We start from the raw sequence: 26871 nt of genomic DNA on the forward strand, positions 1-26871 counted from the left end.
CAGAACCCCCTCTTATTTTTTTGTTCTACAAAATTGTGCTACAAGTTTTTTTAATTCGTGATAGAGAAGCTCAGCACAGTCGGTTTACGCCAACCACAGGAAAAAAAGTAATCCATGGCCCTGGAAAGGGGACCTGTTTTAGCTTACCTGAGTTTTAAATAAATAAACCTTCTTTCTATAGTCGATGATCCAGCAATTTGATAGGAAATCGCCATGTCATGATATTATTTTGTTATCTTGCATTTAATGATATCAATTGTAATTATATTATTTATTGGTATAAAGTGGGAATTCCCTATTCTGTGAAACACTTCTTATGCATTTGCAATTTGTTTTCAATAAATATTTCGTCGGTAAAATATGGTGTTATATATGTATAATTTATACCATTCTATGGCTTCCTTAAACATTAAATATAGCATATTTTTTCATTTAATCAAGTTTCAAGCCATGAGATAGAAATAAGTAATGAGTGGCCCAAGAATACTTCCTTGTGGAACACATTCTATTTTGTAACAGACGACAAATTGGTAGCAAAGTTTGTTATGTATTTTAATAGTTTTTGTTGTGTGATAAGCGATAAGAAACACATAATAAAATAATTTTGTATAAACGAAGATATCTTTCTCATTTATGTTCATCAACTCTTGAGTTTCCAGTTGAGCCTTTAGCTGTTTTCAGGACTATGAATAAGGGTATTTCAATAAAACAAAAAAAAAAATTGATTTAAACAAACGATTTATTTTTACGCAAAGAAAATAGAATTCACACTATTGTATGAAGTCAAAGGTCAATTTATACCAAACACCTCATTATTTACAAAATCAAACAAATAACAATATAAAAGTAACAGTAGGCATTTTGCATTGGGTATTCGGATGTGCATTGCTTGTTGGTAATTGTACTACGAATACAAATAATGACGTAACTTCGAGATAAATGGGCATAAGATGTTTTCACAACGAACATGTGGTAGGTAAGTAATTTTCTAATACCATAATCTGGTAGAGCTAACAGATAGACCTTTTTGAAGAAACAGAAGACTGTTTTTAAGAGGTTCGTATCTACCAAATGGTACAAATACTTATAAAAAATTAACACTGAAATTAAATAATTTAAGATAATTATTTTACTTTGATTTATTATGAAGCATTACGCGACTCAGTTCGTGAAACATTGCAAGAAATGGCCAAATTTGACCATTTCGACCTTCTACCTTTTACCACGATCTCAGTTCATTTACCTCAATTTATACGTCACGCCTTATAAATATATTTGACATTCAGACAGTAGTGTAAAACTAATTCTTCTACCCATTTGCTTCATTTGCCGGTCGGTGCCACTTGCCCAGAAAAATTTATATAACCTTGACCGCAATCGAAAAAGATATGGAATTGATTGATAGTAATATGTCATTTGTCAAAATAAGGCTCTACTTACATAAACTATTAAAAACAGAAAAAAAAGGCGCACGCATGAATTATCGATACTGGTATTATTATTTTTAAGAAACCTGATAATTTGTATGGTGGCATTTTTGCCCAATATAAAATGTTGAAGAAGCTCAAAAATATTAATTGACCTGTCAAACTGAAAAGCGCCATCTAACGGTAAAAAGATCCCAAACACTTTATTATTTTGTGACATTTTAGCTACGCTTGGGACAGGTAAGTACCGACCGTAGATACCCACAAATAGGATAAGGGCTTTCCAAGAATAAATATTTGTTTCACGTAACCAATAGGAAGTTTATATACATAATAATTACCAATATGTTTCTAATTTTTTGATAATCTGAGCACAAATTTCAAATAATTGGAATAATCACATTTTTTTATGTAAGATTTAGGCCTGACAATTATATCATAAATATTATGTTTTTATACTTTCTTTTGAGTTTGAAAAACCATCGAATGATAGAGCAAGATAGAAAATAATGACTAGTCAGGCCTAAACCTTATTGCAAAAATAACAAATTAAATAAATTCATTTGATTTTAATTTGTATGTATGATCTTGTGAAATGTACCTTATATATTTTCCAAGGTTTTTGATCAGTCCAAACTTATCTCTAAGTACTTTCTGTAATCTATTTACACCGTTTCACTGTATATTAGATACATTTCACTAAATGCTACTAATCTCCCATAAAAACTGTAAATGTTTCATAAATTGAATATTGTACAACCCGGGGTTTTGATATGGTCTTATAACCTAAGAAGCTCAGCTGAATATTATTATACATATATTACTTAGGGAATCGGAGAACTTTGCCTCTTTAGACATAAATTAACTTAAGTTACCAGAATAAAGAATCACCGGTAAATCATTGGATTTTCAGTAGCAACACTTCAAATAAATATCTAGGCAAACCTTTATTAGCAGACATAGAACAAATGTACCAGATTTTAATACGGCGAGCATATTTGAGTTTATTTGCTCTAATTCTGCATGCAAACAAAATTCCGTAGTCAGACATTTTTTCCCATTGGCAAGAAACTATGTATAAAGGGAAGTAAGTACAATATGCCGCATTTAAAGCAACACAGTTTTAATATATTCACTTCTATTGTATAGGATGTGGCAAAATGGTCCAATGGAAGGCAAGACAGACATTATTTTGATTTTAACACCGCAGAGTATACACATACTACACTATTATAACAATTTATTGAGCTGAATTATTTTATAACATTAATACGGGGTAAAACAGTGTAGGCGGAAACATTTATTTCCATCTAAATTGTAAACTTCTAAAAACAGTAGAAAATTCTAAGTACAATATCTAGTTTCTATAAAATCAATATAGTGATGTGTGGCGTCACTACTTTAAAGAACACTTCGTTTTGACACTGTTGTGACGAAATTTTTATTATGACCAAAGATTGGTCTGCTGCGCATCTACTAGATACCATTGTAGCTTCATACAAAAAGAAAATATATAAATCTAAATAACGATTAAGGTAAAAGCTAATAAACTTTGGATCGTATAAACAACCTTACAGGCAATCACATGTACAGTTTTGCAGAGAATTTGAATTATCATTATTTCACGTTTTTTTTATGGATCACATTCCAGTGAAAAGTTTATATACAAAAATCACATGAAGAGTAGGAGTTCCTATCAAGGTATCTAGTTGAAATGGAGTCAGAACAATTTATCCAAGGAGACATAAATATTATTATACACTTTATATACATACTTACGTATAAGAACAAGAAGCACTACCAAGTTTTAATTTTATTTAGTTCTAATTCATCTACGGGAGTTTTTCATAAGAACAAATTTAATTTTAAGATAAACATTTTTATAATAAAAATCAACGAAAGGTTCACATTTGTTAAGGCAAGATGATAAGAGGCACTGGTTTATAATAACTCTTTTTATATTAAAAATATTGATTCGAGAACTCTAATTCCAATAAGCATGTATCTGAAAAATATCTTATTTCATTTTCATAACAGGTAATTGCAATATTTTTTCTATATAAACGGAACTGATTCTTATATAAACATTTTAATAGGAATCATGACTTTTTACACATGTAATAGATAGGAATAAATACAAAGTTTTTAGGAATAAGACATATGTAACATGGAAGTTTTATAACATATCTGTTATAAACACTAATTAAACAATAAGGCTCTTGGAAATTACCGGCAAGACTATGTCTGCACAACCCAGTTTATAGACGAAAACAAAATTATTATTTGACATTTAAGACCGCCCGGACTGGACACCTTTATCTACTGGTAGCAGTGACGTTCAAAGGGTAAATCTAAGCAATTGATTACTTTGGATATATCGAACTTACAACTTAAGCCTGCCTGTTAAGATCAATATAGCCCCTTGTTTTTCTACATAAGAAGCCCAGTCTGAAGACCATGAATTTTGAGCAAAGCCAGCTGCTCTCTAACATAGTCAAATTTAAATTGAGATGGGATACACAAAAAGCGGGGCGTACGAGCCGATTTTACGGAATAAATCCCTCGATATATGTATGTATTACAATAGTAATTTATTTACTGTAAAATAAGTAAACTTGTAGAAGGGCTCTTTGAAATCATAAAACAAGTTTTGCTTCCATAGTTTAGTGATTGTGAGTAAATATTTAGTGTCTAGTCTGAAAAGTCTTAAAAATGTTCCACAAGTAAATAATAACCAATTACAATAGTATCACAATATGCTGGAAATGCTTTCAAAAAATAATACTGGAAATAAAAACAATGAAATGTAGAATCTTTAATATAGCTTTGTATACCCCTAAGTAAGTTTTATATTAAAAATATATATTTCAATAGCAAATATATAATTTTAAGTACACAATCTAATGTAACACTAATGACTAAGATATGGACGAATAGATTACAATGGATGGGAACTAACATCGAGTGATAAATATATCTTTATTATTTATAAAATGTTACAATATCATGAATGGAATGTGGAGCTACGTTTTGGAGTAACACAGATATTGAACACTGGAAATTTTATTAATTTCTACGTAACCACAATTTCAAGCTTATTATTTATCGATTTAAGATTAATTCTAGACAAAAGTGATTTTGTCAAACGAACATTTTATGATACCGTCCTTGTCTCACTCATACAGAAAGTACGAGACAGCTATATATTTAAATGGTCGATGACAGGTCACTTTTAATTGGTTAAAAGTGTTTGTTTGATTTGGGGTCATATGATTTTATTAAAGATTTATTTCCTACTTTAATTAATCGCACTAGAACGTAATTGTAACAACGCCTAAGTATCAAATACATGAACAACATTGAATATCACTCATAATTATAATTCAGAATTTATAACTGACAATGTCAATACCATAGTTTGAAGAACATCTACAAAATTATTAGAAAATTATGAGCGCTGGTAACATTAAAAAAATATTTAGTGTTGCTGATATTTTATTGAGCGATGGGCGAATAAAAACGCCGTAAGGCAGTTCTTTAACTTAACAAGTTAAACATACATGGAGCAAAAATTTTTATTAATAAAAAGATTAGCTTGTTTTGAGTAAGTGTTTTGCAAAGGTAATTATTTATAATTATAAAAAATACAACGAAGCAGTGCTTTCAGTTTGACAGATAGAAAAAAATTGGCACAACTTGAGTATTTAACACAAAGTAAAGAACACAACACCACAGACGTGGGCATTTAAGGCTTTCGATATTAAGTCTTATCAATAGAAATTTAATGCCTTTTTTATCCTTACATCGTGGGTATCAATAAAAAACAAGTTTAAAGATGTCCCGTATGGAATTTTTTCATAAGTATTTCTAATTTGTATAAGAATAGTATTCTTTTTACTATTTGCTCTCAGTTTTTATAGACACCTATTTCCTTATTACCAACTTAACATGTTGTGAAAATTCCTATAACGAATAAAAATTCACTCACATAGATAATTTTTACTTTAAGGTTTAATTAATAAGTTCGAGAAAGCCCTCAATGCGTATTTGTAATTATATAACTTTATTACACGAAGTATTCTATGCCTCCAATTGATCATAAGGAATATAATTAAACTAATTTCCTTAATTTTTAATTCGGCCAACGTCTCGTACTTAAAATGCAAGAATCATGTAAATGCGATATAAAAATGTATTTATAAACATACTCGGAAGAACCAGTAACATTACGATAATATATTTTGTAATATTTATAAGAATTAAATGCACGCGTTTATCATTTTGTAGCATACAAGACATTAATTTTATTTGTATATGGTATCAAATACACCTTTAAAATTTAAAAATAAATGCAAAAACACGCAGAATTTTTTTTCATATGTAAGGTCTGACAAGTCGAATATTACTTTACAGCGCGACCGCAATAATGGCTTTCTCAACTACCCGCTACAAAAAAAAAACATCAAAAAGTTGTGTTTAGGTTTAATACTGCTGCAATTGAGTTTATGCGAGTGATTAAAACATGGATTTGAATAAAAATCAATCCAATTTAAATCTTCTATGGTTATTTTATTCCCATCAAATGGTCCTCTAAAAGAAATGTTCGGGCTAAGTAAGGCATTTATCGCAGTTTCGTAAATTTTCGATCATTTAGGTTTGAAATCTGAACAACTTTTACTTTTAACATTCAACGGATTATAAAATTATAGATTAGGAATTTTCATAATAAATTATGATTTACATACACTTTCATCATATCAGCTCAACTAATAGCTGAGGCACTTCAGACGATCACTTTGTATTTATTGCAATAGTTTCAATTTTAATCAGAAATTTAATACATTAATTAGGTACCTTTCTTTCTCATGTTCTTACGCTCACTTTCACATTTGAAATACTGATAAATAAATATTTTATTTGTATTCCCATTCATAATATAATCACAATATATCTTTATATAAATAATACAGTTCACGGAATGTTCAGGAGATAATAAGGCGAAAAATCTACAATAATCAAATACTTAAATATAAAATTCTATTCTACAATAAATTTTACATATTATAGGATTCATTTCTAACACTATATAAAATATTAGCAACCATTTATTATCCCTTATCTAGATAACCGTTGAGCTCGTTCAGCACTATCACACTGTTTCCTAGCACATTGGCAAGCCGCTGCTACCTCAGCAAGAATGGCAATACTCCATCGGCAATATACGCCGTTTAAATAACAAATTCCAGACGTGACAATAGATGAAACAATCCGAACATATCACATAATAACCGTCTGGCTACCCTAATCAAGTATTTGGAATGACAATCAGACTTGTACGCTCCTTAGTGATGTGACGCTATCCATACCGTCTCTATCTACATGATGATACAGCACCTGTGTGACCGAGTGTCGCCGACCACATCACTAGTGTTGCCGGTGAATCGTGGCACGGCGCCGGTGCTGGGAGACAAAGTTAACGGGTTCAGTTGTACCGGCATATCTTGCTTCGACACTTCTGGTATCGAGTTTATACTGTGGTTGTTCGTCGACGAAAGACTATTCTCAACAGGACTCCCGTTCGTTCTAATTTGTGACCGCTGTTTCTTCAAGTCAGCTAGCGTGCCTGCAATACAAATTAACGCATTAGTGTTTCGTAATAACCACTTTATTATTCTACGAAATCTAAACATTGTGAGTTAAGCATATTCAATGAATGATAATGTCGGTGCTGCGTCACTTTCACGATGTTGGTAAACATTTAATTAATACAAAAATAACAAAACAAAAATTATTGTTCGTGGACGAGAAGAGGTTAGTACGAGAAATGTGTGACATTTAATAAAGAAAAAGGTGTTAAAAATTGCAGATAAACAGTGAGTTAATAGACACCAATACTACAAAAATAAAGACTAGACCACACATGCAACTACAACCAGAGACTGCTTGCCTCATATGCATCCTTTGGTCCGCCACACTCCCTCCGAACAAACCATCACTGTGCAAACTGTTAGGACTTATGTAGTTAGACAAGTTATGATTGTGCTGTTAATGTGCGACTCAATTCGTAAGGATGCATATAATTACCTGCGTTAATCATGACGGTGACATGAACATTGATTTTACCATTATCGTTTGTGGTGTAAGCGGTGCTGCCTTCAGTGAGCGCGATCTGTCCCGGGCTCACTATCACCTCTTTCCTACCGTCTATAACATCTTCAACTTTGAACGCCTCGTTGTCCTGCCCTTCTGGCGCTTTACGGACACCGTTTGGAAGATTTCTCTCATAAAGTTTAATTTGATCATTGACCGTATCGTGGGATAGGGACCCAGGGGCGTAGTGAGAGGCGGCGTTAACACCGAATAATGGATTTGTGGCTTTAGGCTGATACGCGACGTTGTTTTCTGTTGCTTCGCTTCCATCGGCCGCTTTGTTAGTGCGCTGATTGTAGGTATGTTTAGGGACCGCGTAGTCGACATTGGAGTCGTAACTTTGGTTGGAATTTGTAGAACTGGTGGAGAGCCTCTTGTGCGTGAGATCTTGCGGTTGTAGGTTGGCAGTATTTTGGTCATTTTCCACGCCGTTTGACAAACCCTGAAAAAAAAAACAAACATAAAAGGGTTAGGGGAAAATGACTAGCTTGAGTGTAAAACGAATTGACTACCAGTCATAAGATATATTAACAAACAAATAGTAAGTAAACACATCATTGCACCAAAAATAACAAAAACAAAACAACCTATTAGGTACCTAATTAGATAAACACTAAAATATTTAACGTTCCTTTTTGTTTAATGCGGTTTAACGGTGGTGAAATATATAAACAAGTAGAATTTATGTTTACTAAAATACAAATTTCCATAATTTTATTACCAAAGTAAATATTTATAGCCTGCATATTTCTGGAACCTTTTCAGAAGTGATTATCAGTCACCGTCAAATTTTTTTTATTGCAATTGCAGAACGCAATGGTAATTATATTGTAAACAGTATTTACTAAGCGACAAAATACTGGCACCATCCATTTCAAATGCGCATTCAAAAATTAAAACGTTAAGATATTATAGAAGAATTTTGTTTAGGGACAATAGATTCTTTTTTTTAGTGCAAAATAGACCAGTGTCATGAGTATCAAAAGAAAATATATGAAGAGCCTTTTTGTTTTAAAATTAATTACTAGTCAAGTTCGGCGAGTTTCATTGAATGAAAAATCATTTGATTCAAACATATTATATTGTTGACAATGTTCCTATGTATAATTATAATTAATAAACAATGATTATGAAACCGACACGATTTTAGATCACATGTTCAGACCCAATTAACACATAAACAATAATGTTTAATTTGCATGATTGTAATACGTTGATGGTTTTGCAGTAAAAACTACTTGTAACCATAAGGTATCTTTAAAAAAAAATTAGTTTTAAGTAGAAATTAAAGTAGAAAATTAAAAAAAAATGTGTGTGTGATGTATAAAATTTTCACCAAAAAACATACCCTATACCGAAGCCCCAGAATCTGCGGCTCTTTTCGCACGCGCCGCAAATTATCATGAGTTAAAAACATAATATCCAATGACATGTTATCGTCAATAAAACACTACACACATCACTATAATTCACAAATGTTTAACACTTCTGTACACGATGATATAAGAGGCCAAAGAACAAATATCCAATTTGTATGTCAAAATGCATTATTAGTAGTGAGTAGGTAGGTGCGTTGTGCAGTGACCAGCCGGACTGAAACGGTTGGCGGTCGCAGCGTGCGCCCGCGCAAGGGAAATCGCTGGAAAACTTGGTCTGAATGAGCGTTCCGCTACAATGTCGTGTTTAACATCAATATGTTATTCTTAAATTTCGTGAAGTAATTTGGTGTTTTAAAGAGTGATTGATTGTTGAATTTTTCTTTAATGATGTCATAACTCTTTAATTCTCACCAAATCTCGCAACGTTGCTTTTTTTTCAAGCAAAAATATCAGTACTTTTTTCAGACTAATCACACTGATTTAGCAAACTTCAATTCTAAGCAACAAATAAAATTTAATTTCTCCCAAATGCCTGCACTCATCAAAAACAAGAATAATGCTAATAAATTAATTAATTATGCTCTTTATGGCTTAATGTCTCACCCACATGCATATTCACTTAATTTTTTATCTTTACCCATAAAGATCGTGAAAATATTTTGATGGGGCGATTATAAAAGATTGTTATCAAGTCTTTTTGTTTGCTTAATCATGCATAAAAATAGCGATAAGAGATTGCGTTAGTAGGTCCCAATACATCGCTCTGTTAAATACGACGAACGCCATCGTTTGCATTTATCACTGCCCACGTGGTTTAAATAGAGAAAAAAACACCATTGGACAGTAAATATATTTCATTAGAAAAGTATCATTATTGCTAGATTTCACTTACATTCATTATGATTTATTGTTTTGTATTTACATAAATGTTTATGTTTCGTGATTCCATATCGAATAATACAATATACAATGTTGTAAAGATGGATCAACTGCTTACTGCCATACCATTCGTGACAATGCAAATTGTAAAAAAACACTATTTTCGGTGTGGCAATTAGTGTAAAATAATACCAATTATTAATATTAATGCGAAAGTAAGTTTGTTTGTTACCTCTTCAAGCGTTATCTACTAAACAAATCTTTTTGAAATTTTTCATATATTAGATATCTAATCAAGAGTCTGGAAAAGGACATAGGATATATAGTTTCATCCCGATAAAAATGATAGTTCCCGTGGAATTTGCACGCTAAATTCGGGCGGGCGGAGCTGCGGTTTAGATATGTATATTGAAAAGTGTGGGGTACCAAAGAGAACATAATTGTTGTGATAGATTGCATTACACATTTTTCAGTATCCTCACTATGATGAAAGGAAAATACCTTCGTATTGTATAATTAGCTAACCTACTATAATTGCGTTCGTTTCACGTTGAGAACGGAGAAAGTAAGCGATGTGGCCACCATTTGAGATGTCGAAGATATGAAATGAGTTACGTTAAAAAAAATTAAGTATAGGTAACTACTATTGCTGTTTCAAGAATGGGTTAAGATGCCTTTATACCCTGTATTTTTACAGAATTTTTTTTCGTGGCGTTAATATCAGATTATTCATATATTTAGGTATACACAACAGGTTAAAAGACAGACTGTTGCCCTAAAACCTGTACACACAGCATATCAGAAAATAAAAAAAAACATTAAAACGTTTCGCACTAAAAGATAAAATTGATTAGGTAATTAAAAATAAAGGGTAAAAATCGCGGTTACATCCTAACCTCTTCGGAGCGGAGTCTTGACCATAATCTTGGAATGTGTAAGTTAGGTTTTTATACGAAACGTCTCAAGTCTGACCTCCGTCACCTTTGCAGAGGAACCAACTTTTAGATCTTGGTAAAACCTGCACTAGTTCGATGTGCTTATTCCTTACGTCGCCTTTTACGACTTTTATTTTCAGTATTGCAAAATTTATTTTTTAAATAGGTAGAAATATCGTTTACTTTGCAACCCAATTTATCAATATAATACAAGGTCGTCCGAACTTTCGCTCATAACCTGAACCCTTTACCGGAAAATCTCCGAATTGAAATGTAGGTAGCTATATTCAGGGCTTCCCCTTCGTAGTAATAATAAAATCATACAAGCAGTTAAATTCAGTGAAGTGAAGCTGTGTCAGACCCGCTTTAGAAACCGTGAATGATGTGCCGGCTAGTTAGTTGAGTAAGTACTAAGAGAATACTCCCGATGCGTACGAGCGTAACGCAGTTATTTGATTATAAAGATTTCTACGCCAACTAACAACGCGATTTAATTGCGACTGTCCAGCGATTATGCTACTTTATGATCGAGCAAAGACATAGATTTAAAACTCTTGGTGAAATTATAAGAGTACCGCAAACAAAAAGGATAAAAAAATCCCGTATATACCCTAATGGCACCATTAATTAGCTTTACGACTTTAACGATCATACGATTCATTAGCAGAAGGGATAAATACGGGACAATTATTTTTATATTATTGTTATATCGGCTGTATTTTATATATAACTATATATGTCTAATATGTCTATTGAATGAAGAGATTTTGATGCAAGTTAGTTCGAAACTCTAAAAGCGTGTATTTTATAAATAATAATAAAAATTACAGGAAGGGAAATATACTTTAATTTATCGTGATTTATCAAAAGTATTCAATAAAGATAATTTCTTTCTTAATTTATGGTAAAAGATTGACGGATCCATTTGCTTTGCGTGATACAAAACAGACGGGTTGGGGTTGATGTGATACAAATAAGACTAGTTAATACTGCTAAATGCAGATTATGCTGTCAAACCAATGAAAGTTATTGTCAAAGTCACAATTATTTTTTAAACCAAAGAGTTAGAATGTACCAGTGGATCTCTGTTATAAATCTCTGCCGATACTTCATCTATGCGTCCATCATTTAGGAGACCTAAGAGGGAACGAAATATACATAATTTTCTAATACATAAACATAAAACATTGAATGCTGAAATAATAACATGTAGCTGGCCAGTTTCTTGATTAAATAATAGTTTAAAAAAAACTAAAAAACTACGCTTTTATTGCTAATCAAACTAAAAAATAGAAAATAAAAATTAATGACAAAGGAATTCAGTAGTAGCAAGTCGAACAATCAGTTATAGTCAGTTGTAGTAGTAATTACCTCGGATTAAAATTATAACAAAATTAAATTTATAAACAAAACAATTTAAATCAGAGTAAAAAGCGTGGGGTGCCTGATGTAGTAAATATTAAAATCATTCTATAAGCATATATTTATGACAAGAGAGTTATGAAAATGAAGTAAAATGCACCCCACGCTTTTTACTCTGATTTAAATTGTTTTGTTTATAAATTTAATTTTTTTATAATTTTAATTCGAGGTAATTACTACTACAACTGACTATAACTGATTGTTCGACTTGCTACTACTGAATTCCTTTGTCATTAATTTTTATTTTCTATTTTTTAGTTTGATTAGCAATAAAAGCGTAGTTTTTTAGTTTTTTTTAAACTATTATTTATTTTCTATTTTTTAGTTCGATTTGCAATAAAACGAGTAGTTTTCTAGTTTTTTTATACAATTATTTTTTAGAAGTTAACACTTCAGGTATAACTATCTTACTAGAAAAGACTTTCGCAACGATGCGCCCATCGCCTGAGGTTTTCACAACTAACTTTCTTAAAGTTATATGTGGCCTGATTGGATTAAATCTCATAATATTCTCATCATCATGATTCTTTTTAAGGCGATGGGCTTGCAACCTGTCACTATTTGAATCTCAATTCTATCTTAAAGCCAAATAGCTGAACGTGGCCTATCAGTCTTTACAAGACTGTTGGCTCTGTCTACCCCGCAAGGGATATAGACATGATTATATGTATGTATGATGATTGTTAAACCCAGTTGAAAAGAATTTTATAGTGATAAATCACTGTTAATAATATTTTTGACTATCCAGCAAACGTAATAATTTTCGATTGTGGCCTTGCCAGGAATCAAACCACAAGATTTAGAGGCAGATTGATACAGGAACAAAAATATTTCAAACATACCTCCACTGCCTTTACAACCAGGAACGCAACAAAGTTTGTCTGAAGACATCGTGGCACTTTTGTTGTAAAATCTGTCTTTCACAAAAACAAACACAAACTTGGGACTCCTATCTCAAATAATAAGGTACTTTTTACAGGAGTCTTATCTCAAAATATCTGCACAACACAGTAAACACAGTCAGAGTCCAATCTCAGATGATAAAATCACACGAATATCCGGAAGAACAAAGCTCGACTCAACGGAAGATTCCAAACTCCAAATAACGACAAGTTATCAGCACAAAACAAAGTGCAAATAGGTAAATACACAGGCACCGGTAAAAAACAACAGAAAGAAAGTTTACAGGTGTTCGAATCGAATTCAATCAAAACTTACTGCAAAACTTATTTGACATAAAAAACTGTCACTCATTTTCCAAACGAGTATTACAGTGTTGCTATTATAAATAGGCAAAAGATACCTAATGTTAATTCAAGAATTGCATTAATATGTTAAATACGTATTAAATATCGCAAAGTTCTGTAGGTAGTAACTTTATTCTTGTATTTTTGTAAATTTAGTTGTTCATACATACATACATACATACATATCGTCACGTCTATATCCCATGCGGGGTAGACAGAGCCAACAGTCTTGAAGACTAAATGGCCACGTTCAGCTATTTGGCTTAATGATAGAATTGAGATTCAAATAGTGACAGGTTGCTAGCCCATCGCCTAAAAGAAGAATCCCAAGTTTATGAGCCTATACCTTAGTCGCCTTTTACGACATCCATGGGAAAGAGATGGAGTGGTCCTATTCTGTTTTGTATTGGTGCCGGGAACCACACGGCACAGTTAGTTGTTCAATTTTCATTTATTACTTTTGTTTTATTACTTATATATTTTTTATTGTTTTAAAATATTCTACTAATTCTACTATGGTTTCTAATGGTAATTCTAAATGGAGCAATGCGATGAAATAAAGAAGCCTCAGGTTAATAGTAACATTATATGGAAATATATTACATCTCTTTTTGACTCATTATACGTCAGAACTTGGTTTCTTGTATGGAGATTACTGGCACTGGTGCTATCTCTGTCTCTCTTACTCTCATACGAAGGATCTAAAAATGAATTTATTAATCCTGGCAGTTTTAATAAGGATAATGAGAAACTCTTATCAAAATATTGCATTGTCATCGGTCCTTGATACGTGTGCAAAGTTCCAAGTTGATCAGACGTTTAGAAATCAGTGAAAATTAAGCTCAAAGATTCCGTTACATACATACATACATACATACATACATACATACATACATACAACCCAAGCTAATAAAAGCGTAGTAAAAATAATAATAATTACGATCTGTGTGGAAAAAAAACGGTTGGTAGGTATATTCTTTTCTTTGTCATATGTTATTCAAGACTAAGATAAGATCGTTATTCAAATTGAGCTGTTACATGTTTAATTTAATAGATTTTATCCGAGATTCACCTATAATGCTAGCTCAAGAAAATAACGTCTAGCCTAGATTTTGAATCGCATACCATCTGCTAATACGAACGTAAAGCTTGAAGAGTTATGGCCTGCGTCTCTAATTGGAGGCCAATTAATATCTACATGTGCGTACTTCACGCAATAACTCTTACTATAGTTAACTACGCGCCGCATAATTTGAAATAATTATTAAGTTAATCAAACAATTTCAATGTTTACTTGCAAAACACAGGAAATGTTTATACATTTCCTCATAGTTATTTTCAAGTATGGAATTGTTATTTTATTAAATGGAAAAAGATTTCCTACAAAATTCCGTCAGCATAATTACTAATAAGGCGTATTTCTTTTTTCTTTATTATCATAGCGTGGTTTACACGGCTAATGTTTCCAAAATCTATATAGTATGTTAAAGACTAAATATACAACGTCTAATTCTAATCATAAAGGTAGTCATTTTATTTAGTGTTACAATTATTCTACCAAGTTATTTTTATTAAACAATATCAAAAAGATAACAAAAACGTTTGACATTTTCTATGTGGGTGTAAAAAATAAAAGTATTCGTAAGTTATTACCTAATTGAAAATTTCCATTTGATATTTCCATTTAAGCCTTTAGGCATTTATGAGATTCTATTAAAAATATTAAAACAAAAAGTTTCCCCACTAATTTAATCAAAATATGATAGTGTGCGTGCCAACGCTCGTGGTATTCCGCATACCATGGCTCGTTCTAACAATATAATTGGTTTCAATGTGCTCAGTCCAAATACTTGGTTCGATACAATGATCATATAACACAAACTCTTTGATCACCATAGAAATTGTACATATATTTAGGTCTAGGCGTGTATTAGAAAATAGTGTCTAATTGTGATTATGTAGATCTTTTCATAAAATGAAACTTTGTTGACAAATTAAAAATATTTGTATTATATCTGATGATTGTTTTTATTTTAATACATTTATTTATTATTTGGTACAATTATTTCTGAGCTTATACTTATTTGATTGTATGAAGGTTTTAGAAATAAATGATTCAAACAAAGACTCACAACATAAAGAGTTCTAGTAATGGATTTATTCTTCTTTATAAATAGACAAAAGATCGATTTGTATTGAAGTCATTGACAAAAGTGTTGCAGTGTTACACTGGGGCTTTGGAAGCGGTAATAAATATATGATGAAAAATTTTCAGAATTCCAGTTCCAGTTTTAATTTCTTCCACATAAAGTTATTTCAAGTCATAAAACATCTAAAAATATAGTAGTTTATAACGTTTTCCTAAACAGTGGCGAAATATGATGTAATTCAGATTCAACTCTAAGATAACCTAAAAATCCATCCGCGTAATGAACAAAAATAATGAGATGTTTTATAAAGCAATGGTATGGTTTTAATATACAACGCTATTTAAGAGGTTATAATGGGTATCTTTATTCAGATACATATGAAAGTTTCATCATAGAATTTCACTTTCATTTTACTCAAATTTCAGAAATTCAAGTAGATAGGATAGTTCTACCTTAATGACAATGGAAGCCTCCATTGTCAAGACAGTCCTTTTTTTATTACAAATCATAGTTTGTTTGCAACTCAAGTAGTAAACAAAGTCCTCTAACTAAAAAACTAGAATTACTGAAAAAATAAAAATAACAAAATGTGCACTTTACAATCTTATACTTGTTACTTTTGTGTTATGAGTTTAATATTTTTATGACATTCTAAACCCAAATGTCATTCATTCATATAATCATGTCTATATACCTTGCGGAGTAGACAGTGCCAGCAGACTTGAAAGACTGACAGGCCATGTTCAGCTGTTAGGCTTAATGATAGAATTAAGATTCAAATAGTGACAGGTTACTAGCCCATCGCCTAAAAGGAGAATCCCAAGTTTATAAGCCTATTTCTTAGCCGCCTTTTACGACATCCATGGGAAAGAGATGGAGTGGTCTAAGTGTCAAACGCATACATTTCGTTCAATTTACAACAGTGTATTTTTTGTGCCGTGTGGTTCCGGGCACCAATCCCATGGATGACGTAAAAGGCGACTAAGGGATAGGCTGACAAAGTTGGGATTCTTTATTAGGCGATGGGCTAGCAACTTGTCACTAGTTGAATCTCAATTCTATCATTAAGCCAAATAGCTGAACGTGGCCATTCAGTCTTTTCAAGACTGTTGGCTCTGTCTACCCCGCAAGGGATATAGACGTGACCATATGTATGTATGTGTATGTATGTATTTTTTTTATGTGAACGGGTGTAGCTAATCGCATAGGTATTAATTAGGGCCGTAACGCTCGCTCATTAATGAAATTACAAGTTACAAATGTTTGCGTGCGGATCGTGATAGTATCAGTGACTTTGTTATGATTTTTCCGTAATTGGTTATTTTATTAATCCAGCGTTGATTATTTTGGGTACTAAAGCATAGTTAAATATATCTACATTAGACAATTATTTTATAAATTCACTTCTATTAAACATACAATTTAATAATTAACAACCAAATGCCCGCAGCTCGTTAGCAGTATACAAGAATTTTGAATATTAAACTACCTACCTACCTTGGATTCAGACTTCTAAGTAATACTAGTATGTAAATAGACAAAAATGTTAAAATAAGCCTTCCAAATAACAGGAGCCCGAAGTAGGAGGTGCCATTCGCGCAAATGATAATTTAATAATTGTGATACATACATAGATATAATGAATAAAACATTTTTATATTTTTTTCACTCTTAATTTGACACCCGATTATTTATTTGTTTGTTATTTCTAAAGGTTGACTCCACGCCTCGGAAATATTGAAAGGCCACGTTCAGCTGGATAGCTTCATAGATTAGATTCATATACTGACAGATTGCTAATTCATCGTCTTAAAGAAGAATTCTTAACAATGTAAATTTACTAGCGGCCGCCCAAAGTCTCACCCACAGTTGCATACACAACCAATAACACCAGCAGATATTGTACCTTTTTAACTTATCTATACTAATATTATAAAACTGAAGAGATTGTTAGTTTGTTTGTTTGAACGCGCTAATCTCAGGAACTACTGGTTCGAATTGAAAAAATATTTTATCAGGCTCTATAACATCACGCTGCAACTTTTAGGAGCGAAGAAGTAATGGAAAATATGAAAAAAAAAAAAACGGGGGAATTATTCATCCTTGAGGGCTTCAATGATGCCCAATATAACCATTCCACGCGGACGAAGTCGCGGGCTCAGCTAGTCTATACTAAAATTATAAAGCTGAAGAGTTTGTTTGTTTGTTTGTTTGTTTGAACGCGCTAATCTCAGGAACTACTGGTTCTAGTTGAAAAAATCTTGTGTTTGTTTCTAGTGTTGAATAGACCATTTATCGAGGAAGGCTATAGGCTATACAGGGTGACATTTAAAACAACTGCATCTTTTTAAACATAGACTATACCCATGCTTCTGAGCCGTTGAGCCTATTTTTATTTAAACCGCAACCCCCGATCCCGCCGGCACCTGACACGCGTTGGCCTAGTGACCCGATAACAATCGAGATGCGCACACGCGTTTGTCGCTCCCGAAAAAAACCCTTGCTTTTGTTTCCGGATCTGCGAAGTTTTGGATTGCAGTGTTAGTGGATTTTGATACTTTTTTTTTCGTACTTTCTGAAATATGAACCGATATTTTTCTTTTAACGTTTTTAAATATCCTTTAGATACTTAACAGTTAAATTTATGCAGTTGAATTAAAAGTCACCCTGTATATATAGAATAGACCTTCGGAAGTGACAGGAATTTTTTCTTGAATTTTTACGGAAATGAAGCCCCGCCCTAAAGCACGTTATATAACTTTTGCATTTATAATATTGGTTGGGATAGTAGAATAACCATAACGGAAAATAAATGTCACCCTGTATACGCCAAATTTCGTGAAAATTTGTTAAAAATGGAGAAGTGTCTGAAGAATGACGTCGAGTACTTTTCATAAATGCCACAAAGACTATAATCCCTGTGGAATTTGCGACTCTTCCACGCGTACGAAGTCGCGGGCAACATCTAGTTATTAATATACTGACCTGTAATTCGTCATCCACAGCGACTGAATCGAAGGTTTCCCGCAGTCGGGCTTCGCCCCTCGCGTCCGCTTTCGCTGCCAACTGTTTCTCGCGAAGTGACGTCCGCCGAACAGATCGGACCCTACGAAAATTGTTAGAGCAATGTTACTTGACGTTTGATTTGCTTTTCATTACGTATTTGTGTAAACATGGGGGTATACCTAAAAACGGATCCCCATTACTTAGCCTCCGCCTATCTGTTTGTCCGTCCGTCCGTCTATCACCTGGCTGTATCTCAAAAACCGTGATAATTGACTAATTAACTGAAAAATTTTATTTAACTTGAATCGACATCATGAACCAAGAGTGGCGTATCCTTTTATCTCCTCTAGTGCCGCCGAGTGGCCCAGTGCCGCTCGCTAGCTACGCCGCGCACGAGTTACCTGCTGGTGCTGGCGCTGGAGGAGGAGCGGCGGGCGGTGGTGGAGCGCGCGGCGGAGTGCGCGGCGTGCAGTGCGCGACGTCGCCGCTCCTCTTGTTCCGCTGACAGCCGCAGTATGCGCGCGCGCATTTCGCCCTCTTCGCAGATATCTAAAAAAAATATATATTTTCAATAAACCTATCACTACATAGTATAAAACAATGTCACTATTTTAGTCTATTTGTCTGTATGCTTAAATCTTTAAAATTACGCAACGGATTTTGATGCCGTTTTTTGTAACAGGTAGGCGGGTCGCTAGTAGTATATACGGGATAAATTCTATTAATCTACTGCAGTATAAAAAATATGGTTCATAAAAAACGTCCTTACCCGCTGGCGTTTCATCGTGTTTATTCCTCACGTTGAGATCAGCTCCATATTGCACTAATAACTCTAATACCTCTAGCTGTAACGAAAACAAACACATTATAATTTACTGTAGCTATACAAAATGCCTCGGAAAAATAAGAGAATGCTTTTATTTCAATAAGCTTGACAAATTCACAACACATCTGTAAACGATGCTGTAATACAAACTTTACTTTTATATGGAAATACAAACACATCGAGATATACATACATGACCCCAGCAGGCGGCCGCGTGTACAGGTTGCCACATGTCGTGGTCCACAACATCAGTAGACGCGCGATGCTCCAGTAAAAACTCCACCACTTTAATGTAGCCGTTTGCCGACGCTATGTGTAACTGAAATTGAACAAAGTCAATTTAACATTGCTTTGTGGCTTCACTCAAAATATTATCATGCATGCATACATTCATATAGTCACTGCCTAAATCCTTTGCGGGGTAGATAAAGCCAAAAGTCTCGATACGACTGAAAAACCACGTTCAGCTGTATGGCTACATGATGTAGTTGAGATTCATTCAATAGTGACGGGTCGCCAGCCAATCGTCTAAGATGAATGCCAAGTTTTTAGCCTATCCCGTAGTCGCCTTTTATGACATCCATGGAAAAGAGTGGTCCTATTCTAAAGTGTCGGGAACCACACGGACCTGTCACATATGACAATATTTAATGAAGTGCCCTGATTATGTAAATTATGTCTATACTTGTTTAATAAATTTTTTGACCGCGTATGATACTTAAAAAAAATTAAATATTTCAAAAACAGGTCTTTTAAGCAACGCCTACTTACCGAGATTTGGAATAGAGAAATTATTTTAATTTCTACAAAAGATGGGATTTACTCACCAAAGTAGCACCCTGGTTATCCCTCGGCTCGTCCAAATCCATTCCATCCTTGACCAGTTCCGCCACGTCCATCAACATTTTCATCTCAGTGGCCGCCCGCGTCTCGTCTATCAATCTTTGCGTCACTCCCCTCGCCGCCATCTCACTCTCAATCGCATCCAACGTCCTCTCCTCTTCGCATATATCATATGGCATATTCCCATCTCCATTCACCGCTAGTAAATTAGCTCCTCTCTGTATTAATATTCTCACTAAGTTTAAGTTACCGCATGTAGCGGCCGCGTGTAAAGGCGTCCATTTCTCGCTGTCTTCTGCGTTGACGTTGGCGCCGTGGTCTAGGAGTAATCGCATCATAGCCTCGTTGTTGTCTATGCAGCATTGGTGGAGAGCTGTGAGGCCGTCTTCGTTGGTAGCGTCGGGCGTCACCCCTCGTGCAAGCAGTCGGCGCACTGGAAAATATGATGGAATTTTAAAACCATACATTGTGAGCTATGGTTGTTTCGTTATTTTATTATGACTTGAAACGGGAAAGCGATAGTTTTTCGTGCGATAACAATTGGCTGGTCCTTGCAAATGTAACCTGATCAGAAACAGAAACACAGGTTATACTTTTTGTGGGACGGCTATTATCTTGTTATCGACAAAATTTACAGCTTCTAATCCTTATGATTTCGGCAAGATGATGAGTTAGTGCGTTGGTCGTTTATCTTTACTATCTAACAACGTCCATTATTTAATAGACTGTTCTAAAAATAGCGTTTTAAATGATGATATATGTCCAGTAATTTGTACTAAACTCAGTCGCGGATGTATATAATAAGACAACATATTAAGGCTTATGTTCGTCAATTATTTTAATATTTCTGACTCTGAAGTCAGAGTAAGTCAATTTATTTGAAGACAAACGTTATATGGATCGGCGAATGACCAAATTTTATAGTATTTATGGTACATTATAACATTTACGAGTAGATTCGTATGAATCGCTTAAATGTCATAAAAGTATCGCTGCAAAAAAATATATACAAAGTCTGCTAACAGCTTAAAGCAAATAAAAAATGTACAATGATAAAGTCAGCAGATCACTGACCTGCTTTATAAATGAAACAGAATATGTTTTTATTTTTTGTTTTATACAAAATCCCACAAAGGGCAAACCAAAGTCAATATCCTCTGTGTCTATTTTAGTCTTATTTCGCTCGTGATTTTGCGATTTTACTACAAATTGTATTGTCACACTTTATGTGGGTTATTATTGCTATGCTAATAAATGTACGAGTAAATACGAGCTACTTAGCAGTCTGAAAATATACCCATATCAAGAGGGCGTCTATTGTAAGTGAGATGGTTGAGTTGAGGATCATTACAATATCAGCACTGCGTATCTAGTGTTTATTTTGTTGGTATCGAGAACTTTTAATAACTAACAAATATGGTTATACTAAGTACAAATATTTACATTATTAAGATTAAGTAGTAGAATATTTTGATGACAACAAGATCATTAATAAAGCTAACAGCGTTTAAATTCGTAAGAATGCGGGCTTGAATGCAGTGTTAAAGAAAATATCATTTAAATTTTGGCAGAATAGGTCATAAAGACTAGAACTTCCAAATAAAGAAATAAATCACACGTTATCTTTGTGAACACAACAAATATTTAAATTGTGTCACTGCCCAGAATTAATTTTAATCGAGTAATAAACTCGATCATTTGTAGTACCATCGTAATACTTTTACGATTATTACTAAATGGAGTCGCGCGACCGTTCGGTGCGTGCGTACGGTGTTTTGAAATTGTTACTCCGCGGACAATACATCTTATCTTTACGATTTTATCACAATATATGGTGGGATTTTTACGAGACGAACTTATCTTTGAGGATCGATAGCAATATTCAGATATGCCCATTTTTTCTTTATAATAAAATCATTACCACACTGAATGTCAATTGTTTTAGAAAAATCAATCCCAAAAATGTTCAGGGCTTTATTAATATTTAGACAAAAAACCTAATTGGTCTTTACTAAAATAAAAGGCCTCGATAAGAAAGCGAAAAAGAAAGAAAGGTTTCGAAATAGGGTCTCTCATCGCAAAAATATCTAAGTGTAAAATTTCTCGCGCTGTCGGAACAATAAGATGTTAATTTGCGTTAAATAGCGGCCCGCCTAATAGAAAGTGAATCTCAACACTCTCAATTGTAACAAATTAACTTCGCGTGTCTCTGGACAGTCGGTATTAAATACAAATTTTCCTTAAAATGTGGAGCTTTTATCGAAAGAAACTAAAATATAGGTAAGTTTAGTAGTTTATTGTCAAGAGCTCGGGTACCCCTATTTTCGTACAAGAGTTTTACCCAAGATATCACTCTTCACCAAAATTCTACTGGTTAGCATTCAAAATTAAACCTCATTCTGAGGTCGCAGGGTTGCAACAGGTTTCGTACTATTCCGATCTGTTTTCATTTACCAGTCGGATTTCGGACCGCATTTGTTTTGACCTAAGTTCTTTCATAATTCAATTATAAGATTCAGAGAATAAAATAAAAATTAGATAAGTACCTTCGTCGATATCATTCCTGGCAGCGGCCTCCAAAAGCATCACGCTATCATTAAAGAAGATATTCCTCTTGGTACTCTTCTCTCGTTTTGGCCTCGAGCGCGCCCACTCTTTCTCCCTCTGTTGCCAGATCTTCAGCTGGTTCATACGCCGCCTGAAAAACCACAAATGATAAATTATTCCGCTGTAAAGTCATCTTGTTTATACAATCGTAGTTGTGGAGATTCAAGCTGTAAACAAACAATCAACTATCGATTTGTGTTATGATTCTGAAACAGCCACAAGTTATGTTATTGTTAAAGTGGTTCAATCAATCAAACAATGCAACGCAGAAAATCTAAGTAAAAAATATTACCCTTCTTGCAAGATCGGTAATAAGTTTATTCATCGATGTTTTCTAGATTTTAATCATAAATAATCGTAGTAGTGAGAATAATCCTACTTCGTACTTTGCTAAAAATAAATATAGTAATACTTTCAAAAAACACAACTTTGCCAAATAATCTGTTTATAGGTAGTCGTTTTAAAATCAAATACATGGAAACGTCCCTAAAACATGTAGGCTTGAATTTGAATGTAATATTCATATCGCAAGCGATACTCGGAATAGGCTATTTGACTGTATTAAAAATATACATTTCTTTTATGTCATCAGTCTTAATATTATTTTTTTGGAGCGATTTGTATTAACGCGAGATAAAAATATTGCATTATTTTAACAAAATCCGTCTCAGAAAATTAGGGTTTTTTATGCAGCTGTCACGTGACTAAAAACGAACGTGATTGGCTATTTCTATTATGACGTCAATTATCCATAAACAGACTGTGGATCGTACCGTACCTTAGTGTTCGCTATTATTTTTCAAGTGTTCGATCGCTCAGGATTACTCAGATAACATAGGTATTTAATAATGGAAACCAATTCCACGAAAGCTGACAGTCGAAACCTACCAAAAGTGGACGCAATAATGGTTGGCGTCTTCTTCAAAAACAATCCAGATTTCTATGCTGCCGAACTGAGGAATGTGAAAACATCAACGTAAGTATATCTTGGTAACCACTGATCTTAGATCATGATCTGAAACCACTTCTTGCGAATATTCAAATCCATCGGCATAGAAAAAAACAGTTTCTTAGGAGATTTTATTGTTGTATTAGTGCATTGAGGCACTGCACAACATTTATAGGAACTCATTTTAATAATTTTCACACATATGATGTGGCACAAGTTAAATAAAACAAGAGAAAATAAAAACTTTTCGAAACACCAACAAGCTTTGTATGATATTTACACGAAATTTACGTCACTGCATGCCATGGCCGCCATAATGCTAAAAGTCGCGTTTTGGCGGCATATTTGAATATTTCATTTTCTTTTTCGATTTTTTAATAAAATAGCTGTAATAAAGGCAGAAAAGTATTTTTGTAGGGCTCCTTATAAACAAATAAATACCCTAAGATAGTTTTTAGAACTTTGTCAAATAGCCTATTCACAACACAATTTTCACACGTATATTACCCGGGGGAAATCACTGACAGAAGTTTTTCAATAGTACGAAATAAATATTAGAAATGTAGCCAAACATATTTCTTTGTAACAAAAAGGTACAAACGTTATTCTAATCAATTATATCAATTATATCATGATGTTTAAGATTTTCCAAAACTTTGTGAGTTTTGGAAAATCTTAAACATCATGATAAACCACTTTTACACCAAAAATAAAAGCACAATTCCTTAAAGCATTGACTAATGACAATTACCGAAATTTGAATACGAAGAAGCTATCAGACAAAGGAAGTAAAGATAGCGATAATTATTAGTACAATAAGAAATTACCACGGTTAATGTTCAGAGTGACTGAGACACTTTTCACTGATTTCAGTTCTATTACCAAAATGAATACAAGCAAAGCAAGTTCGCGCGCCATGTCTCGAAACAATGACACTCGAACAAATATACATCCGACGTGCCCAAATTGAATGTAATCAATTTGTTTGTCCCAATAATGGCGCGATTTGTCTGTTTATTGTAACATGAGAATTCCGTGCATTTGATAAACATAAGAGCATTTGATATGTGTAAAGGTCTGATATAGCCAGATTATTATGATCACATTTTTATAGTTCATTTCAAATATACTCTTTATTTTACCGTCGTTTATTAGATACATTCATATAAGCATTATCACGTATTTATCCCTAACGAGGTAGACAGAGTCAACAGTCTCGGGAAGGCTGAAAAGCCACGTTCAGCTGTTATAGTGACTGGTCCCTCAAGCATCGTGCTTTTGTTTTTGATTTTTGATTGTTAAAAGTGTTTATCCCAATAATAAACACGTTAAGTTATTGTTATAACTGTTATTTTTTATTAAAGAAATCATTATAAAAACATGAAGTACAACTATATCAATGAATGGGAAACAAAAGTGGGGAAGAATGTAGGTAGTGCTAATGAGGCAGTAAGTGAGGAGTTTAGAGGAAAAGTTGACAAGAGTTCAACAGAACACGCCATACCATTAGACACTCAGCAAACACCAGATTAACTTAACATTATAATACCTAAATCCAAAGATATTAATAGTTATATTGCCCATAGAAAGCCAAATAAGTATTGCATAATCCCAGCAAAAATTACATTTTATTTAAATAGATGTTAGCAGCTCAGACGTGTAAAACTAATCTGTTTATCACTTCCATAATAAATTTTTTATAACCTTATTTTGCCAATATCTCACACTCAAGACTTAAATCTTAAAATAAATCTACTTACTTACACGTACAGTAAACGATCCCAAAATAATTTTATTGTATTTACATAAACTTTTAACATCTGAAAATTTTCACCACTGATTCACACAAAAATTTCTTTGTTAGAGAGAATTCGTAGTATTTATATCATATAATATTGTTTACTATTTCGGGCGAGACTAATACACATCCTTCCAATAAATTTATATAATCACGTCTTTATCCCTTGCGGGGTAGACAGAGCCAACAGCCAACAGTCTTGAAGATACTGAAAGGCCACGTTCAGCTAGGCATGTTTGGCGGAATTGAGATTAAAAAAGTGACATGTTGCAAGCCTCTCGTCTACAAGAGGAATCCCAAGTTTATAAGCCTATCGCCTTAGTCGCCTTTTACGACATCCATGGGAAATACATAAGGTGATCCTATTCTAGAGTACAGGAAACCCCACCTTACAATCAAATATCTATTTTTCATACCCCTTAGTAATAAGGGTTGTCCACCCTTAACATTTTTGTTTTAACTAGAAATTACTTAAAAATTATTTGTATGGCAAAACAACGTTTGCCGGGACAGCTAGTGTATATTTAATTGTTACCCCCGAAGACTGATAAACCTTTCATAAAAGTCTGCTGACCGCTTGCGTGTAATATATGAAAAGTACACTCACTTAGAAAAGTCCATTTAATACATTTTTAAAGTTAATATCCGTTAATTTGTGTATGGACTTTTGAAAAATACTGACTGTGACTGTACATCCAATTAGCACCTCAGGTCTTAATGTCATGATCATGCATTATTACGTAGAAGTATAGTTTTACATAATCTACCGTACAAATTGACTCGTAGCATACTAATATGAAAATACACTAATAGTTACTTTATACGTGGCATTTTCATCAAAGAAAATACCTAAGACTTAACCTTAAGAGTTTCAGAGAGATTACTAGTTTGGAAAAGTAAATGTTTGCCATTTAAATCTTCATAAAGATTGGTACATACTTACATCTAGTGGAGTAGACAGTCAACAGTTTTCAAAAGACTGAAAGACCACGTTCAGCTGCATGACTCAATGATGGAAGTAAGTTACAAATAATGTCAGGCTTCTAGCCCGCCGACGAGAGGAATCCTAAATTTATAAGCTTATATCCCTTAATCGCTTTTTACGACATCCATGAGAAAGATATAGAGTTATTCTTTTCCAATGTGCCGGAAACCACACGGCAAAATAAAGATGAATTAATATGGAATGTAATGTAGTAATGATATGCATTTGAATAGCTGAATGATTTATAGGTTGACATGGTAAACATCCC

At 33.3% G+C, this 26871-nt stretch overlaps 1 protein-coding gene across 2 annotated transcripts in view; it reads right to left on the reverse strand.

Moving 5' to 3' along the window:
• Positions 1-721: 721 nt before the first annotated feature.
• LOC106135081 (protein phosphatase 1 regulatory subunit 16A) overlaps positions 722-26871 on the reverse strand; it is a 35503-nt gene continuing 9353 nt past the window's right edge. The window contains exons 3-10 of one of the 2 annotated variants that reach the window (XM_013335271.2): positions 22811-22962; positions 20249-20697; positions 19615-19740; positions 19365-19440; positions 18997-19144; positions 18575-18695; positions 7551-8019; positions 722-7050 (exon numbers count right to left, since the gene is read on the reverse strand). In XM_013335271.2, the coding sequence (XP_013190725.1) occupies positions 6803-7050; positions 7551-8019; positions 18575-18695; positions 18997-19144; positions 19365-19440; positions 19615-19740; positions 20249-20697; positions 22811-22962 (1789 nt within the window). In that variant the 3' untranslated portion in view covers positions 722-6802. Of the gene's footprint in view, positions 7051-7511; positions 8020-18574; positions 18696-18996; positions 19145-19364; positions 19441-19614; positions 19741-20248; positions 20698-22810; positions 22963-26871 lie in introns of both variants that reach the window. The other variant, XM_013335270.2, reaches the window with a different exon arrangement.

Source organism: Amyelois transitella, chromosome 11 (genome assembly GCF_032362555.1).
Source record: "Amyelois transitella isolate CPQ chromosome 11, ilAmyTran1.1, whole genome shotgun sequence".
Taxonomy (NCBI): Eukaryota; Metazoa; Arthropoda; class Insecta; order Lepidoptera; family Pyralidae; genus Amyelois; species Amyelois transitella.